The following is an 18,987-nucleotide window of genomic DNA, read 5'->3' as shown; positions in this document are numbered from 1 at the left end:
TGCCTACTAGCTATGAGGCTTCAGCTTGACATTTATTTTTAAGTGAAATTGTTATTTGGGAACAGCCCCACAGTCCTTCTGCAGCTTAGCTTTAACTGCTATGGTGCTATAGCAGGCTTATCTCTATGGCAAAACTCAGTGGTTATATAAAAATATATGTGTTGTTTAGTTCCCATGAAGAACCAGAATATAAGGATGAGAAATTGCAACAGATGGATGCCAGGAGGGCAAGGAGAGATTTGTAGCAATAAAAAAAACACAACTGTCGATAGCAAGCTGGAGCTGTGAGCCCAGTATAGAAAAAATAAAGGGTGACTGTTCAGGGAATAAACAAATAAACAGCTTGCACACTGCAGGGCTCCACTGTCCACTTTTCTATTGACTCATGGGAAATCTAACTATGTGCCACAAGAGCAGGGACCGTAAAACAGGTGTAGATTGCAACAACTACAATTGATACTTGAGGTACTCATCCATAGTCAGCGTAGGTGTGTGTTTGGAGAAGCAGCAGGAGTACCAGTGTAGAAAGCTATACTGTTTAAACCATGTAAAAAAGGCTCACCTGAAAAAAAAAAACAATATTAGTTTAAGTGTACACTGTACACCATATTAAGAGTATTTTCATCATTTTACTTTGCCATCAGGCAGCCTTTTCTGACAGGAAACCACTGTTATATAAACAAAATATCACTCTCTCCATACTAACCAAACTGCATTTCTGGTCTATCACTGCCTCAGTTTATTAGTTAGTTTGTATTATTGTTTGGCTTTGGTGTGTTTATTCAGATTCACCAAAGTCACATAATCACACAAACCAATCAATCTATTGAGGTGGCAGTAGACCAGAAACTCCTGTGTTCGGTGAGGTAAAATAACTGTTTTGCCAAATTAGTCTGGTTACTCTGGAGAGAGCGATATTTGACTTGTATAACTGTGGTTTCCAGTAGGAAAAGCAATTCGGTGGACCTTTTTTGGGGGCTAAAATGCATTCTGCTGCAGTATATTGTTTAGCTTCCTGTACTGGGACTCCTTCTGCTTCCCCAGACTGGTGGTTGCCATCTATTGTAGGAAATACACTGACTTTGTGTAAGTACACTGCCACTTTAAACAATCTGAACTATCCCTTTAAAATGAAGAAAGAATAGACATCCTTGTAAAGTAGGCCCATAGTGTATTCTAAACCTACATTCATCTCGGCATGACAATGACATGTTTGTGACTGTTCCTTTCAGGTGTGAAGGACTGTCTCAAATGCCCAGCTGGCTTTTATTGTCCTGAGGGGACAAGTGACCCTGTCCCCTGTCCGCCAGGCTCCTTTAATCCATTGGAGGGTCAGGATGAGTTGGCTGATTGCAGGGAGTGCTACGCAGGGAAGGCCTGCACACAGGTCGCTCTGAGAACCCCCGATGTGGACTGCATGCAAGGGTGAGTAACTTCTTTAGATCCTCTTCAGATGCATACTTCAGTGATTCTGTAAACTCTGGGTTTTTGATACTGAGACTTCACATATACATATATATATATATATATATATATATATATATATATATATATATATATATACATATATATATATATATATGTATATATGTATGTATGTATATGTGTGTATATATATATATAAAATATAATTTGTAATTTCGATCAATTTGCCTGAATTGTGACAGGTTTGTATGTCCCCCTGGTTCCTCCAAACCCAACGCTCCAACCAATGCCTGCCCACCAGGGACACTGAGCAATCGCACAGACCTCATTGACCGCTCGCAGTGTCAGAAGTGTCCAGCACGATACGCATGTCTTCGAGGTGCCATTTATCTTTCATACGCACTCTATTGTATACATATTCAGTTGGCCCTCAGACGGTACAGTTTGATATTTCATAGCATCAGAAGACATTAATTTAGTTTCTTATGCTGCATAGAGCTGGGTGATATATCAGTATAGTATACATTTTGGTATAATTCAGTGTCTGTTTTCCTTCACTTAAAGGCTGCATTGTGATTATATTACACATATTTGTACTTACTTGACTGTTAGATTAAATAGAATTAACAATGAATGCTTCTACCAATTTGATCACTATATCTACTTCAATAATCGGTTTTCTTGTATGTAAACATGTCATAAAAGCTATAATAGTGATAGGGCTTCACAGTTCTAGCTAATATAAAAACAATTCTTATCTTGTTTAATAATCCATCTGTTGCACTCTGAAATAAGCACTGAAGTAAAAAACATGTCTGAGACTTAAACTTTTACATTTCTTGTGACAAAAAAAGTGCGTGTTGTGTTATGTTGTGTTACTGAGGTTTGGTCTGGCTGTTGCTGGTGGATTTTGTGATGTGATTTAGTAGCTCTATAGGACCGAGTGAATAATCATCATTTAGAAATGAGATCACATGATCACAGTTGTATGAATTGAGATCCGTTTTTGTTTTTTTGTTGTTGTTGTTTTTGTTTCTTACAGTTAATAATGCAGCCCTTAATAGTGATTCCCAAATTATTGTCAAATTATCACCATTGGTGCATTTGCTTGTGCCAGCATCACCTAGACTTATTCTGTATCAATAAAATCCATACTTTGCAGCTTGTTTTCCTGCCTTGATGCCTGTATTATTTCTGCTTTATCAGGAACAGGTGGTATCCAGAGACCCCCACTCTCATGCTTTGCAGGACATTATTGTCCACCTGGAACTATGTTCCCCACCCAGTACAAGTGTCCGGTGGGGACATGGAGTGGTCACAGTGGATTGGAAGCTGAGCGGGAGTGTCAGCCGTGCCCACAGGGTTGGTACTGTTTGGCTGGGTCTGGAACTCCGTCAGGTCGATGTAGCTCTGGACACTACTGTCCTGAAGGTACGCACGAGTGTGACATAAGTGACAACATTTTAGGCCTTAAAATTACTTAAATAGGAGGGTTAGCTCTTAAAAAATCGTTGAACTATGAAGTTAATGTTACTTTTGTAAAGTTGCATTAACTGCACACTTGCTCTTGAATTGTATTGATCACATTGTAACAACGGCAAAGCTAAACTGAAATGGAACCTATAACTACTGATGCAAACGATGCACCCAGTTAGTGTGTTGTGATGTGTTGTGTGGGATAACGTGGTGCTTCTCATAAAAAATCTTTCTAGAATTAATTGTTAAAATTGTTTCTGTCAACATTACTTTCATATAATATGGTTAAGGGCACTTTCAGCGAACTAATTTGAAGCTTTCTGCAAGAAAACACATAAATTAGAGACTAAAAAGCCACCTGCAAACACCTGCCATCACCCAGTGGTGTTCTCTATTCATATTTGGAGCATCACCAAAGTTTGATCGTCTTCATATCCTTCTTACTTTTTTGCCAATATGGACGTGAAATAGGTCTGATACTGCATTCATAATTGTGTTTGAGAGGGCTTAAAAAGTCTTTAACTTTAACTTTATAAAACCTGTAGAAACCCTGTATGATCTAAATGTAAAAGTATTAAGTTTGTTTACTGCTGTACATGTTCAAATGTTGGCAAAATGGGAGACTGCCCCTTCCACCAGGACAGTCGAGGATATGAAAGCAAAAAAAACCCCAAAACAAAACCAAAAAAACACATACGTGTGGGTGACTGCCAGACTATCAGTCAGTATGCAAGATAAGGTAGGGCTTGGACAGAATGAAGATACAACATAGCAGCAGAGCTCATCAGTTGTACAGTTAGGTCTGCCAAAAACAGCTTCTGCACATTCTGGAAATAGTTTTGTGAATTCCATTTGCTAAAACAAATCTGTTCCATCTTAGCACAGAAAATTATCTTTAAAGTAATTAACAATTTGCTTTGTAGACCGTTAAGACTAAATAAAGCTTTTTCCGTCCAGCCTTGAGCCATCTGGCCTTTCCGTATGAAATTGATTTCATAAAATAAGATATTTTCTCTCCCAGATCTGTAATCGTGAGTCACTCATGTGTATATAACAATTTCGATGTTGCATCACCAGGGACTGCATATGGCACCCAGTTTCCTTGCCCTGTGGGTACCTACAGCATCCAAATGGGCAACAGACACAGAGAAGACTGCCTGATTTGTCCTGAAGGCTCATTCTGTCAACAGGGCACCTCCAAACCTTCACCCTGCCCGCCGTAAGCAGTAATTGCGTGTCGAATGTCAGAGGGAAGATAAGGATGAAGATGATGTGGAAAGAATTTGCCATATGCTGTAAAATGAAGGATTAAGCTGGTGTAATAAGTATGATTTAGCATCTGTCCTGTCTTCCTCCAGCTCCACATTTCGCCGTCTGAAAGGAGGTCGAAGGCTGGAGGACTGCTCTGCTTGCCCTGCTGGCTATTTTTGTCCCCACTCAGCCACTGTCAACCCCAGAGTGTGTGGAGCTGGCAGCTACTCTGTAAGGCCCCATCTATAACACAGTCCGCTGTGACTGGTCAACTGACTGCACCAGTGGAAACCAGACCTGGTGCATTAGTCTCGTCCTTCCATAAGCCGTTCTGATTGTCCTATTTTTAGATTAGCATTTTCCACCCACGGTCATACCGTCTTAACATTACTCATCATGTATGTACATCTGTAAATGTCAGCGAGAGGAGTAGGTAAAGTCCAGTTTTATTATAGTTCATCTTTTTGCTCACAATATCAAAGCAATGTCAGTGTTTTTCCATCATCTTCCAAGTTCGATCCACCTCTCCCTCGAGTTTTCAGTCTGTATTTTGCTCCCTCCCTCCCCCATACCGGTTGATATCTTTAACTTCAACATCTCTGAATCTTCCTTCACGTTCTCTGGTGTGTAGGATGAAGGATCTTTGGAGTGTTCTCCATGCCTGCAGGGTCACTACTGCAGTAATGAGACCACCAGTGAGGAAGCCATGTTGAACGTCATGGTTTGCCCCCCAGGCTTTCTCTGCTCCCAGGGTTTGGCCAGAGACCCCCAGCGCTCGGCCACCCTCTGCCCTCGAGGCTTCTACTGCCCCGGAGGAGGCATCGTGAGTCAGAGAGCAATACATACAGAAAAGGAAGAATATAGTCTGCTTTTGCACTTTCAGTCCATTAAACTACCTGTAAATGTGATCTCCCTCGTAGGATCCTAACCCCATTCCTTGCCCCAATGGCACCTATAGTGAATCTCCTGGTCTACATGATGCCAGTGAGTGTGTCCAGTGTCCTGAGGGGAAGTACTGTTACACCCAGCAGCCTCAGGAGCAACCAATTACCAGCCCTGTAAGTTTCCCAATAAGTGAGATGTACAGATTTTAGTAGAAAAGTAAATAGCAAACTATCTTATTACAATTTATTTTTATCTAATTAATTTTGATCCTGTGTGATCATATGTTAAACTACTGAGCACAAAAACTTTTTTGACTTTAGGTCACCAAAATAAGATAATATAAACTTTACTGATCCTACACCAGGAAAATTCACTTGTTACTGCAGCTCAAGGAACAAAAGAACAGGTAGAAAAGAAACGCGAGTGATGAGTAGAAATACAAATATAACGAAATAGGAAAGAATAAAGATATAAAATATGCATTAAAGGTGAAATATACACTTTGTGCATGTAAACCTTGACACATCAAATAATTGCCAGGGAATTCTATTTTTTGAAATGTAAGTTTTTATTGGGGTTTTTGACAAAATAAAAAAAAATCTATATAACTACATATATGATGTTTTGTTTGTATCATATTTGATATTTTGGGCATTTATGGAATTCATTAGTTTTTATTATAGAAACAAAAACAAATATTGTTCATTGTTTTTGGAAGATTTGGCACATTTCAGTTGGTTTGGTTCTCTTTTTTTTTAGACAGGAATGTTTTTATTTTGCCTTGCAAAAGGCAGTATAATCAAAATAATCTGAATTGGCCAATATAACATACAGACTATGATAGCCAAGGATCGGTTTTAGTGGAAATCAATTCAAAAGACAATTATTTGCAAGTTCTCACTTGCTAATAATTTTTGGCAACATCCAAGTGATTATGATGTTGTTTGAATCTGTAATTAGTTTATTAGTAATGGATAACTGTAGAGAGATATAGAGGTTTTGTTGCACAGATTACAGTAGCAGCAGCAGTTCACAGGTTTCACAGTATGATTAAATATAATTGCACATGATTATTGCACAGTATAAATTTAAATATACGGTACAAAAATAAATTACACATTTATAATTATTGTGTATTATGTAATATTTCAGACAGGAGTGTGTCCTTCTGGGCACTATTGCCCCTCAGGGACTGGCTACCCCTACACCTACCCGTGTCAGGCTGGTCAATACAGGAACAACACACTGGGTCACAGTGGAGAGGCGTGTGTGTTGTGTCCATCCAGGCATTATTGTGACAGACCGGGAACTCTCCTGCCTTTAGTCTGTCCTCCGGTAGGAATGTACTGCATTTCTGATAAACTGTGATGTTGCATGGGTCAGACAGAGTATGTCAAATCTCTTTTTCTCTGCCTTTCACTCTACTGACAGGGATTTTACTGTCCAGAAGGCACTTCTTCACCCGCACCGTGTCCTGAAGGGACCTACAGTTCACGCTCAGCTCTCAGTGATGGGTCTGAGTGCTCCCCTTGTGGTGGAGGCCAGTACTGCAGTGGTGTGGGACTCAGAGAGCCCTCTGGAAACTGCAAAGAACGCTTCTACTGTCGAGAGGGAGCCAAGTCTGCAGTATGAACATGCTATTTTGATCATATCTTAAATAGAGGATGCTAGTCAGGATTTTTTAAAATGTTTTCTTTTTATATTGTTGGTTACTTGTCCTCCTGGGATCCACAAGTAAATTCAGTGAAATTAATAATATCATTTTATGTAAATGCTTTGTTTTCTATTACAGATTAGAGATCTTTGTTGGTATATTGTTCATATTCATCCTCAAAAGCACAATCATACATTATACATGCAATTTTGCATTTTCTCCCCCTCAAGCAAAACTCCCCTAAACACAGAACAAATAACACTGCCTCATGTCAAATAGCATTTTACAGTATTAATATCTCAAGGAGCATACGTAAAATACATAAATAAAATACAGTAGAATTAAGAAAGAGATAAACAAGTGATGGGTTCAAAAAGGAGCCCCAGATAACCAGAAAGAGTTCTGAATCAAAAGAGAGTGCTCAATTAGTCAAAGCACTGTATAAAATAAATAAATACATTTATTAATTAATACATTTTCTCCACCTTTGGGACCTGAGGTGACTTCCAGTCCAATAAGATTCTCCTATATGCCAAAAGGGTTGAGAAATCATTTGTATATACAGTAAATAATTATCTTCAGCCTGAACACCAAAGATCCAGATCCAGGTTCTGGGTTGAAGTTTTAGACTGAGGGAGTCTGGCTTTGAATGTTGTATCAGTTGTAAGCAGGAAACCTGGAAATAGCAGAACAGGTGGAATAGAGTGATGTTATATCTCTCAAACATAGCTCTAGCACCCCCAACCATGTATGACTAACCAATGTTGGAAATGCCATTGAAGATTAGAGGAATTTTTTGTAATTTTGATTTCCTGATAGTCTGTGTGGTGATATCATGAAACATTACAGTATTATGTTTCACATTCTATCACTTTAGGAATGAAATTACTGCACTTTAGTACATTTAGGCTTCTCTTTACATGTAAGTACTGTGACTGTGTCCAGACTCCTGCAGATGGTCCAACAGGAGGTTTGTGTCCTGCAGGAAGTTACTGTCCTCTAGCTTCATCCTCTCCCTTCCCCTGCCCCCCCGGCACATTCAGCAACAGCACCGGCCTCAGCAGACCTGAGGAGTGTGTCAGCTGTCTACCAGGGTAATGCCACTCACCTTCACTAATGAATATGTTCACTCAGATATCAGCCTGTTTATTTAAGAAGATCGTGTAAAATAGAAATTATATTTTCTCTCCCTGTCAGTTTCTATTGTTTAGGTTCCAATAACACCTCACCCTCAGGCCCTTGCTCTCCTGGTTTCTACTGTACTGGTGGCTCAGCTTCCCCTCTCCAGAATGAAGCACAGGACGGTTATTATACCTTGGAGGGGGCAGCCAGGGCACAACCATGTCCTCTGGGCACTTTTCAGCCGGTAGGAAATAATCCTGACAGAATACCAAGTGTTGCTCTACTGAAAGTGTTCTTGCAAAATTAAATAATGAGATAAAACCATGTTCAAGGTTATTCCCTTGTCTATACTCTGAATCCTCAGCGTCGAGGTGCACAGTCATGTGTGGAGTGTCAGGGAGGCAGACTGTGTAACCAGACAGGCCTGTCCCAGTCAACATTGTGTCCCACAGGACACTACTGTCCTCCAGGGTCCTCTGTTGCTCGACCCTGTCCTCCAGTCAGTATCTGTGTGTTAGTGTGTGCAGTGTAATGTTGGGAATGTCAATACAGCTGCTTGTCCTTGTTCTTCAGTCTTCTTCTTCTGTTAACTCTATCTTTTACTTTTACACGTAAGCTTAATGAATTGCATTAACTGCCTTTCAAATTCACATAATAATTGTTGTAAAATGATGATCTGATTATGCAGGGCTCTTACTCTGGCCAGCCTGGTGGCCATGCTGTGCAGCACTGTCGACCATGCGAAGCTGGTTGGTTCTGCAGCAGAGCTGGCCTCTCTAAACCTCAGGGTCTCTGTGACCTGGGACACTACTGCACCTCTGGAGCCTCCACTGCCACTCCAGTAAGACGTCATGAATGCCAACTTTGATAAACCGGCTTCCAGCAACTTATCCAAACTGATATTTTAGTAAAAACTTGGTAGTATGCAAAATATGAGTTGAATTTGAGGAGAGTATAACAAAAAATAGTTACTCTCATGACAGTTTCTTTATATAAAGACTAGATACAACCTTTAACTCACACAACACACCCACACACACACAAGTGCAATCCAACTTCTATGTAATAATCTACAATAACTGTTAGGTCTTTGAAAGGATGTGCTTTCCCAGTGATTTGTTTGTGATAAAATGGTAGCACACACTCAATTTCACCACTTTATTCTGGCCATGTCAACCAACAATTTTTTGTCTAAACTCTGTAATTATGTTTCATATAAAAAATCAGGTTCTAATACCTTTCATATATACAATTTTGATTTCTGAATGACAATGATGGTGAAATGTTTGACATTTTTTCTGCTATGTTGATGATTTTTGCTCATAACCTTTTTGCTCAAGTGAGGCGATCCTGTATTTTGTTAGCATATCACAGTAATGATGATAATAAGGTGGAAATATGCTGTTTTTTTAAGTTGAATATCTCTGCTCTCTAAGATAAAGCTGTGCGCTTGATTTGATGGCAGCTATTAATTTCCCACACAGTTTGACTGCTAAAGCATTTTCTGTCATTGGATATGAATATGTATTTAGAGGCATGTTTAGTTCAAGTTTGCATTGCTTAAATAAATAATTATTTTTTCTGGGAGCGTTTTTTGGATAAGCTGCTGGTACAGTAGTGCGTGGGAAGTGAATGACAGCTGCCAACTCAAACTGCCCACAGATTTAACTTTTAAACTTCCAACTATAACTGAACACCAAAATGATCAAACTTTTTCATATTCTGATGATTAACGTGGCAACATTCCCACAGGTGGCTGTGGCCTCTGGCGGTGTGTGTCCTGGAGGCTACGTCTGTCCACGAGGGACCAGGTACCCCCAGCAGCACCCCTGCCCTGTAGGAACCTGGAGCAGCATTGTGGGAGCTCAAAACCTGTCCTCCTGCTGGTCCTGCCCTCCAGGACTCTACTGCAACAGCACTGGACTCAGCCAGCCTTCAGGAAAATGTGATACAGGTATGAGAATTAATTATCTTCTGCAGTGTTATATTATTCCCGTTTTACTGTAATACCTTGCTATCTTATATATTTTGTATCTTATTTTATATCTTTTATATATTTAATACCTTCTTTTCTTATATATTTTATCGTATATGTTTTTATGTTATTTTATATGTATCTAGGGCTGACTGATAACTGGAGTTTTGGGGCCTGATGGTGATACTGATATTAAGGAGCAAAGAATTCTGAGAATGATATATCAGCCAATAGTCTTTATACAGAATATAATATACATAATATAGAATATATACATGAATACACATTTGCAATGATCCCTCAAAAGTGGTTAACACTTGTGAGAAAGATATGAAGTGGATGCAGGATATTTTACAGTTAAACATTATTAAATCATTGTTAATAAACATTATTGTATATCAGGGCACTGAAACAGTAAACTTTGATTGGTATTTTTTAATAATTATAAATAACTAAAAATAAAAATAATGAATAGAGCAAAATATATGTATCTCTTAACCCTCCATTAAGAAAAATGATCAAATGATGTGTGGCCTAGAAAGTCAACAAATACAAACAATCTTCATTATGTTCTGTTAGGAAATAAAATTTCATAACGGACGACATACATGATGATACTGATACATAGATGATGTGCTGTGATAGGCCAATATTGGGCCAATAGTATTGGTCTACCAAACTGGTTGAGCTCAAATGTTTTATTTTATCTTGTATGTTTTTGTCACATATGATCTTTGCCTATTGCTTTTTATTTTGAAGCACACTGAGTGTACGCCCATCATATGAAATGTACTATAAATAAATAAATACACTTGACTGGACTAAAATGGGGAGAAGGCTATTTGATGTTTTATATTGTTTCTTGTTTTAAACTGACACATGTGCAGTAAATACAGAACTCAATGCAGAATAACATTTGAAAATGTAAAACAGCACTTATTTGTATGATTGAGATTAAATACTTTTTTTTGTATTTGCCTGTCTGACCTTTCCAAACTATTATTTCATAGGCAAGATATTTTTCTTACTTGATATCCATAAATGATGTGTATCACACAGAAGTGTGAAGAGAAAATATTAACAAGACAGCAGCATCACTTCTGTGTTTAAGTCAGTAAACTTTGTATCTGCTGATTTATAGGGTATTACTGTTCAGGAGGGGCCGTGTCTTCAATGCCCTCAGACGGTGTGACAGGGGACATTTGTCCAGTTGGACACTACTGTCCCATGGGTTCATCTTCTCCTGTAGTCTGCCCTGATGGGACGTACTCAAACAATACAGGTTTAGGCAGTTACATAACATATCAAGTATCATAATAAAACCTAAAATGCAGGCATCACTTCACTATTTTATTCTTTCTTTTTTGGATGAAGGGGCAGAAGCGTGTGATGACTGTCCCTCAGGGACATACTGTCTGTCAGGAGAAGGTGTCCAGCTCTGTCCAGCAGGACACTACTGTCTTGGTGGTGGTGTTGAGGGTATTCTGCCATGCCCTCCCGGCACGTACAGCCCTCAGTTTGGCCTCAGCCAAGTGGAGCAGTGCCTCATTTGTCCAGCAGGTGAGAGTATTGTCATGTGGTTGTCCTCATGGCTCTGCAAGACACTGCAAAATACAGCATCTTCATAAAATGTTTAGTGAGCCAATCAGACTTTAATGTAGAAAGTCAATATTTGCTAAATGTGATGGAACTATTTGTTTTGAATAATAAGCAAAAATAGAGGTTTATCACATTTAATCGTCTAGAGGAGGAATATTTTTTTAAAATATGATGTGATTTATAATTTATACACATATAACACATTTGATGAAGTCCGTGCCTTATTCTTACTGCTGTGTCTACCACGCATCATGGGCACAATTAGAGGAAAGTTACCTGTTAGATTTAAAGCAAAATTGTTTAAAGATATTTTATTAAAACCAAAATTATTAACATATTCAAATCAAGCACAATTGTGTGAAACATATGTTATGGCCAACTAATCAAGGAGTCAAAGGTCTGCAGTTGCACAGCTGAGGATAGGAATCCCTGAAACTGGCATATTTAAAACCATCCAGGTATCCATAACAGGTGTTAATAAAGAAAAGTTGAAAATGATTTTTTTTTTCCTCTGTTCAAAATCCAGAAATGATCATGACAGAACAGAATATCTGTACAATTGTAATGCTTATAAGTTGGCTACCTTTGTTTCTAAAGTTTGTAAAAATGTCAGGACAGTTTTTTTTGTTTACTATTATTCCTAAAAGAAAAAACGTCGTGTTTGGGCATGACAGTAATCAAATCAAATCAAATCAAATCAATCTTCACGCTGTTCCAACAGGGTTCTACTGCGAGGACTGGGGTCTGTTTGAACCGACTGGACCCTGTCAAGCTGGTTACTACTGCATAGCAGGTACACAACGTGTATTAGGGAAATACCTGAAGAACTGCTACTGCACAACAGGGCCAATGTGCCGCTAAACTGAATTGGACAACTAAAATTATCCTAAATGTGCAACTTCTCAAGGTGTGAACTTTCAGAACCCGGATGGTAACTTCAGCACAGGAGTGGGAGGAGCTTGCCCAGAAGGGAGGTACTGTCCTGAGGGCACCAGTCTCCCTCTGTCCTGTCCACCTGGAACCTACTCTAACAGGTTGGTGGACCCAAATATTATACATATATATTTGTAAGCAGTTAACCCAGGGCTACTCAACTTCAATAGCAAGTGAGCCAAATAGGAAAATCACTGGGGGTTCGTGGGCCACACAGAATACTTTGTCAATTAGTCCTTTGAGTCCTCAGGAAAACTGACAGAAAACAAGCCATGATTTGACTTGTGGTGCCTCTTCATGTTCTTTCATCACAGCAGTAGATCAGTTGCAAAATAAACACAACAGTTTCTTATATGTTGGAGCTATCAAAGTAAATCAATACTTGCCTTGGACTTTCTCTGTGGCTCACCAGCCCAGAGTGCAACATGAGCTTTGACTGTGCAAATGGCAGCTGAAGAGTGGATGTAATCCTGTTGTAGCCAATCACAGCACATAGGTGCTTTAGAAACACATAACCAATACCATACTAGTTTAGACCATACAGTCTATTAATCAGATGTCACAGAATGGGGCTGCTAGTTGAATGGGTCTGAGTCATCTATCTATCTTACCATGTAACTGTATGTTTGTGAGTACGTGTTGTGTAATGTGTATGGTTGTAGTCTTCATTTGACAGACATCTTTGGATGTAGTCCATGTCCAGCGGGTCACTTCTGTGGCACTGCAGGTCTCACTCGTCCATCTGGACTGTGTCAGGCAGGATTTTACTGTCCAGGGGGAGACACAACAGCAACAGGTAGAGTAGCAAACTATTGATTTTTTATATTTTCATGAGAGGTTGATTTCATTTGTGCTTGTGGGAAAGTGGTTTACATCATTACTCCATCTTTCATCCTCAAATATCAACACAAAGACTTAACAGTTAACTATGACTGATAAATAATGAATGAAGTTCATACATGAAATGAAACTGTGGGGATCAGAACTAATATATAATGTGTGGAGAGCAATCTTATGAATAAGCATTAGATGGAAGAAAAACAGATGCTGATAAATGCAGGGAATCTGAATGTGTGAGGGTGTTTTGTTAAATGAATGATTACTGAATTAATCAGGGTTTATCACAGGATTCATCACATTAAGGGCTTAGCAGTCATAATCTCAGTAATTTGCCACATCTAATTGGTTTTTCCCCTCCAGGCTCAGAAGGAGGTCTTTGCCCACCAGCTCATTACTGCCCTGAGGGTAGTGCAAACCCAGTTCCCTGTCCAGCTGGGTCTTACACCAACCTCACAGGCCAGTCAGTGTGTTCCCGCTGCCCTGCTGGCTACTACTGTGCAGAAAAGACTGGAAACTTCACCAAGTTCCCCTGTCCCCCCGGATTCTACTGCCCTGATGGTAGAGTAGACTCATCTTAAACACTGTCAGTCAGGGTTTTTTTCTCATGAATGTATGCATCATAGATGGATAGATACATGGGACATAAAGATAGGATGAATTTAATTTGAATGTTGAAAAGTGGATGTATCAAGTTACCATGCTGTTGCTAGCTTGTTAACTAATGAATCTTAGCTCTCTGCCACTAAAAGTTAATTTGATGGATGTCATGATATTATTGATTGAAATTGGCCTGTGTAAGCACATGTCATACATTTTGTTTTGCAGGAACAAGATGTAAATGGATTTTAATTTAAGAACACAAAATTTATGCAGATTATTTTTTTGTTTTTTATATTATTAAATTGTTGCACAGTATGACCAGGAATGTGATCTAAAACAGTCATTGTCATAGCACCATCTAGTTGACCGCAGAGGCAGTGGCAATGCCAGATGGTTTAATTAAAACATTTTTTTTACAAAGCTGGTTGTTTTTTTTTATATCTAAATGTGCTCAATAATTCACATAAATAAAAAATATCAAATGACGGGTTATGTTTGAATATCGCCACGTCAATCACAAAACAACATCACATAGAGACAAATATGTTCTGCCACTATTCGCTAGCTAGATACATGTTTCTTCAGATGCAGTGACACAAAATGGATCAGTGTTTGAAACAAAAAGTGACGTGGGAAACAGATAGGTTTTGGTATCGAGAACCAGCACTAAACCAGTAAGGGTTCTTGACTGGTCACTACCAAAGTATCAGTAAACTCGATAGTGCTCTAGGTATTTATGTAATGTTACATAAATAGCTTACAGACAGAATGTTCAAGAGTGTAAGCTCACTGTAGGGTTTAGAACCCCTGATCTAAAAGGGTTAAAGGGCATTTTTCATTTCAGTTTGATTTTAAAACACAGATATGGGATTTAGCGCTTGTTTGAAATCTAATTGTTTTATATGCATAGGCACAAGACACGCCACCCAGTTCCCCTGTCCTCGTGGATACTACAACCCAGAGCCCATGACTCAGAGTCTCGACAGCTGCCTGCCCTGTCCTCCAGGGCACTACTGCGAGAAGGAGAGGCTGACCAAAGTGTCTGGAAAGTGCAAGGCTGGTCAGTAATACTGTCTGTGTTTAGCTCTACCAAAGATACAATCACAGCGATACAGCCTAGTTTCTCAGTGTCAGGACTTTGTCCTCTGTGCGAGACTATTTGTCTCAAGGGGCCAACAAGCCAGTCCAAAGCAGTCTGGAAGACTTGGGGGTAGAGGACAAAGAGTGCACATTAAGCATGAAACATCACTACCCAACACCAGCCGCATCAGTCATGACTTTACTTCTTTTCTCTTTACACTTGTACTTTTAGTGTTTCAGCAACAACAACAGCTTTCAGATAATTCTCTCCATATAATAAATTTATGTGCAAATGTGCAAAACTGTAAATATATGCTTTTTTAGGTTTTTCTTTCTCTCATCTGTGACTCGTGTCTCTCACCTTGTTCTGTATTTCTGTCTTCCAGCTTTATTCTTTCACTCTGTGCTGAGAAAATCATCATGTGATGCCTGAGTGATGCTGCAGTGTGTCAGTAGCAGGAGTGTTTGTATATGACAGAAATAGACTGCAGTTAAAATATTTGTTCATCACATTCATTGTCTCCCATTTTGTCTCTTTCTGTCTTTGTTCCTCTCAGGTTGGTTCTGTGTGTCAGCAGCGTGGAACTCACAGCCTTTTGACCTGGACAATTACACAAATGCCAACTGTCTCTGTCCAGCTACCTCCACAGGGGGGCGCTGCCAGGTGGGCTTTTACTGCCCCAGAGGGAGCCAAGAGCCCCTGCCTTGTCCACCTGGAACTTTCTGTAACATCTCAGGTATTAATCAAATTTATGCTCAGACCCACACTAGCCACTAGTGCACAGTCAGCGATCAGTGATCAGTGGTCTGTGATAGTGGTTCTCCAGCAGAATAGAATTGAAAGCCTTTATTGTCATTGTACAGAATACAACTAAGTTTAGAGCTCTACTCCTGATCAGTACAGTGAAATAATGAGTAAAGTAGAATACTAGAATAAAATTAGTTATGCAGAAGAAGAAAAATAATAGATAAAGACAATGTCATTTGCACTAACGTGTTTATTATTGCACAAGAATAGTTGAAGTAGTATGGGTGTGACTGTTGCACAGGAATTAATGTAATATTGCACTAATATGGATAGTACACTGGATTTCATTCCAACCAAACACATGCATCTAATTGCACAAATAAGGTTTCACTCAGAACTTTCACAGAGTGAAATGAGATGGTTCACATACTGTACTGTTTGTTTGTGAAGTAAAGCTACATGGTATTTAACAGACATCTAAGGCCTGTTCATAGTCAGCACCTTAACCCCTTCAGACCACAAAAGCTGCATTTAACTGTTTCATATCTACTTTTCCACTACTGTAAAACATAAAGACACTTACATGGGAAGGTATAATACAATATATTTAAAATATTTAAAATGTATTTAAAATGTATTTGAATGCACAGTAAGACACATAATATTCATTTGAAAAATATATACTACAAAATATATTCCTTACATAACAACAACAATTTGTACATTTTACAATGTATTTTCTAAAATATATTACACCATATTTTACACTGTTACGTTATATATTAAGAACATTATATATAAGTATTATATTATGTAAGAAAAATATACATTCGACATGGGAAGCAACTGCTACGTAGTAAGCATTTTTAAAAAATAAATTTTTAAACAGTCACAGATAAGAAAAACAAGTGAAGCTATGACAATGGCATATTTTGCATACATGAATATGTGCATATTTAGATGCATAGGCACTAATAATATATATTTAGCAGTAAAGCACTATTTAATGCAATCTCAAACTGAAAAGATGGGGAATATGAAAAATGACAATAGCATTAAATATGTAAATATAAAATGTGGGAGTACCAATAAATATGTGAATTAAGTTACAGTGATGTGATCACTTAGATTACTGTTGTTGTTGAGAAGCCTGATGACCTAGGGGAAAAACTGCTTGTGTGCCTGCAAATATACATATATATATGAGTCTGTGGCCTTTGGGGGGCTCAGATATTAGTCTGCAGGGAATGTCAATCTCAAATCAACTTATACAAAATATTTTTGGAATAACATAAAAAAAAACAAACAAACAAACAAACACGCAAATAACAAATGTACATGTGTTGCTCAAAAGGTTTGGCTCTGCCGATGGGTCCCTGCTCTCCGGGGTATTACTGCGTAGGAGGAGCCACTGAGGCCAGACCAACAGATGGAGAAACAGGCAGCATGTGTCCACCTGGGACATACTGCGGTAAGCCCTGCTTTACTGTCTTGGAACGGACTTGACTTGGAATAGTTGTATCAGTAAGTTGCCAACAAAGTTTTTAAGCCTATTAATAGTCATATAGCAATGTGGTTGGAGAAATGGACAGCACTCAAATGCCTGGTATAATGATTAATTGTAATATTTGTAACCAAGTTAATTTGGAAAATAGTCTTACTCAATAATAATATTAACACTAAATTTAAACTTTTGTTGTCTGTCACTAAGAACTGAAGAGCAAAAACTGAGTTCACCCCCACAGTGTAAGAGTATATAAAGTCCTGTCATATCTTATATTCAAAGGGGAGTTGTTTTTATAGCAAAAAAGGCCACAGCCTTTAACTTTGGGTTTTTTATGGTTGTCCAATGTCTGCTCACAGCCCAGAGACATGCAAATTAGATGGACTAGAGTCTCTAAAGTAGCTGGAGCTATGATGACTCAGTCTCAGGTGGACTGGACACCCTAAATTACTCATGGGCAGGAGTGTGAGTCATCTTGTGTCTATTTGTGTTGACCTGCGTAGGGTGTCTGTCTGTCTTTTGCCCATTGTATCCTGGTATAAGCCTCAGAGCCCCACAGCTCAGAATAAGTGTTTGTATGTAAAGTCAATAAAAGACTGGATGAATGAATGACGACTCCGACTCTTTCTCAGTTGAGGGCTCTGGAGAACCGGAGTTGTGTCCAGCCGGTACTTTCTCTTCAGTGGCAGGTCTGACCAGTGAGGCTGGCTGTCAGCCCTGCACTGCTGGTTACTACTGCAAAGAAGCAGGTCTGAGGGCTCCGACTGGACCCTGCAGTCAAGGTCAGTCCACACGCTGAGTCATGACCCATTGGGATTATTAAACTTTTCAGTAGTTTATTGTTTCGTGAAGAGATGTGTAATTGATGATGTTATTTGTCATACTTCAACCTCCTTTCACACTGGATGGTATTATTATTATGAGTTTCAATCAGTTCACCTCTGGGGTGGGATTGTCACCTGACAATCAATCTGACCAACACAACACATAAAAACCTGCTCATCAGCTGGCCTCCTCTGACCTCACCAAAATAAAAAGCATCTAGTAGACTAATAAAGCAACTGATTTATTTTTGTAGGCTATTGGTGCCCTCCTGGTCAGACTGTGGCTACAGCCCTGCCATGTCCCAAAGGCCACTTCTGCTCACAGGGGAGAGCGGCTCCAGACCCGTGTCCATCAGGAACCTATCAGGACAGAGAGAAACAGGCAGCCTGCACTGTCTGTGAGGCAGGTAGGGAGCCCTATATACTCATTTTACCTTGTCAGCAAAAGCATATATTTCTTTTCTTTTTTTGAACACTGCTATTTCACTTTGTGGCATTTTTGTTTTGCTGAACAGGCTGTAATGAAAACAGCTTCCAAGTAACCTAACAAATGTTTTTTCATTGAAGTTGTGGCTTGTTCACATGCATGTGTTACAATTATTATTGTACTGCACTTTACAGGTCTGTTGAAATAAGTATTTTATAAATATTTTATTTATAATATTAGAATTAAATATTAGTTTACTTACTTCTACACTGAAATCAATTTAAATAGTTTTTTGTTTTATTAGTTTTTCCTTTTTCATTCATTTTGAAGGTAACAGAAATATTGACATTGCACCATACATCTATTCAGTTGAGTAATCCACTAAACATTGTGAATGTACATAACTTTCCATTCACACATTAATGTGAAATAAAGTGAATTAAACAAAAATAAATAAATAAGTAAAAGAATATATACTTAGGAGAACTCAAAATAAGGAAATCCATTTACATTACGTTATTTTCAGTTGTAATATGTCTCTATTGTATCTTACCTGTTTAACCAATGTTTAACACTAATAAGTTAAAAAAAAGCTTAGGTTTTCAGTGTCTTAAGGTTTGGTTCATCTTAGCTGATTTACAGCC

At 38.7% G+C, this 18,987-nt stretch overlaps 1 protein-coding gene across 1 annotated transcript in view; it reads left to right on the top strand.

Moving 5' to 3' along the window:
- Positions 1-18,987, top strand: part of LOC146328105 (uncharacterized) — an 82,461-nt gene that overhangs the window by 5,937 nt on the left and 57,537 nt on the right. The window contains exons 10-34 of the mRNA XM_084716271.1: positions 1,233-1,425; positions 1,668-1,804; positions 2,632-2,856; positions 3,979-4,120; positions 4,260-4,383; positions 4,784-4,975; positions 5,073-5,210; positions 6,190-6,372; positions 6,469-6,663; positions 7,637-7,785; positions 7,889-8,057; positions 8,178-8,312; positions 8,502-8,654; positions 9,566-9,767; positions 10,930-11,070; positions 11,163-11,348; positions 12,109-12,180; positions 12,295-12,421; positions 12,983-13,116; positions 13,521-13,718; positions 14,671-14,820; positions 15,398-15,577; positions 16,943-17,059; positions 17,725-17,874; positions 18,171-18,323. Coding sequence (XP_084572397.1) covers positions 1,233-1,425; positions 1,668-1,804; positions 2,632-2,856; positions 3,979-4,120; positions 4,260-4,383; positions 4,784-4,975; positions 5,073-5,210; positions 6,190-6,372; positions 6,469-6,663; positions 7,637-7,785; positions 7,889-8,057; positions 8,178-8,312; positions 8,502-8,654; positions 9,566-9,767; positions 10,930-11,070; positions 11,163-11,348; positions 12,109-12,180; positions 12,295-12,421; positions 12,983-13,116; positions 13,521-13,718; positions 14,671-14,820; positions 15,398-15,577; positions 16,943-17,059; positions 17,725-17,874; positions 18,171-18,323 — 3,945 coding nt within the window. The remainder of the gene's footprint in view (positions 1-1,232; positions 1,426-1,667; positions 1,805-2,631; positions 2,857-3,978; positions 4,121-4,259; positions 4,384-4,783; positions 4,976-5,072; positions 5,211-6,189; positions 6,373-6,468; positions 6,664-7,636; positions 7,786-7,888; positions 8,058-8,177; positions 8,313-8,501; positions 8,655-9,565; positions 9,768-10,929; positions 11,071-11,162; positions 11,349-12,108; positions 12,181-12,294; positions 12,422-12,982; positions 13,117-13,520; positions 13,719-14,670; positions 14,821-15,397; positions 15,578-16,942; positions 17,060-17,724; positions 17,875-18,170; positions 18,324-18,987) is intronic.

This window comes from Lutjanus erythropterus, chromosome 4 (genome assembly GCF_056507025.1).
Source record: "Lutjanus erythropterus isolate fLutEry1 chromosome 4, fLutEry1.hap2, whole genome shotgun sequence".
NCBI classification, from domain to species: Eukaryota; Metazoa; Chordata; class Actinopteri; order Lutjaniformes; family Lutjanidae; genus Lutjanus; species Lutjanus erythropterus.
Note: the sequence above shows the minus strand (reverse complement) of the source record. Positions and strands in the feature narration are given on the sequence as shown.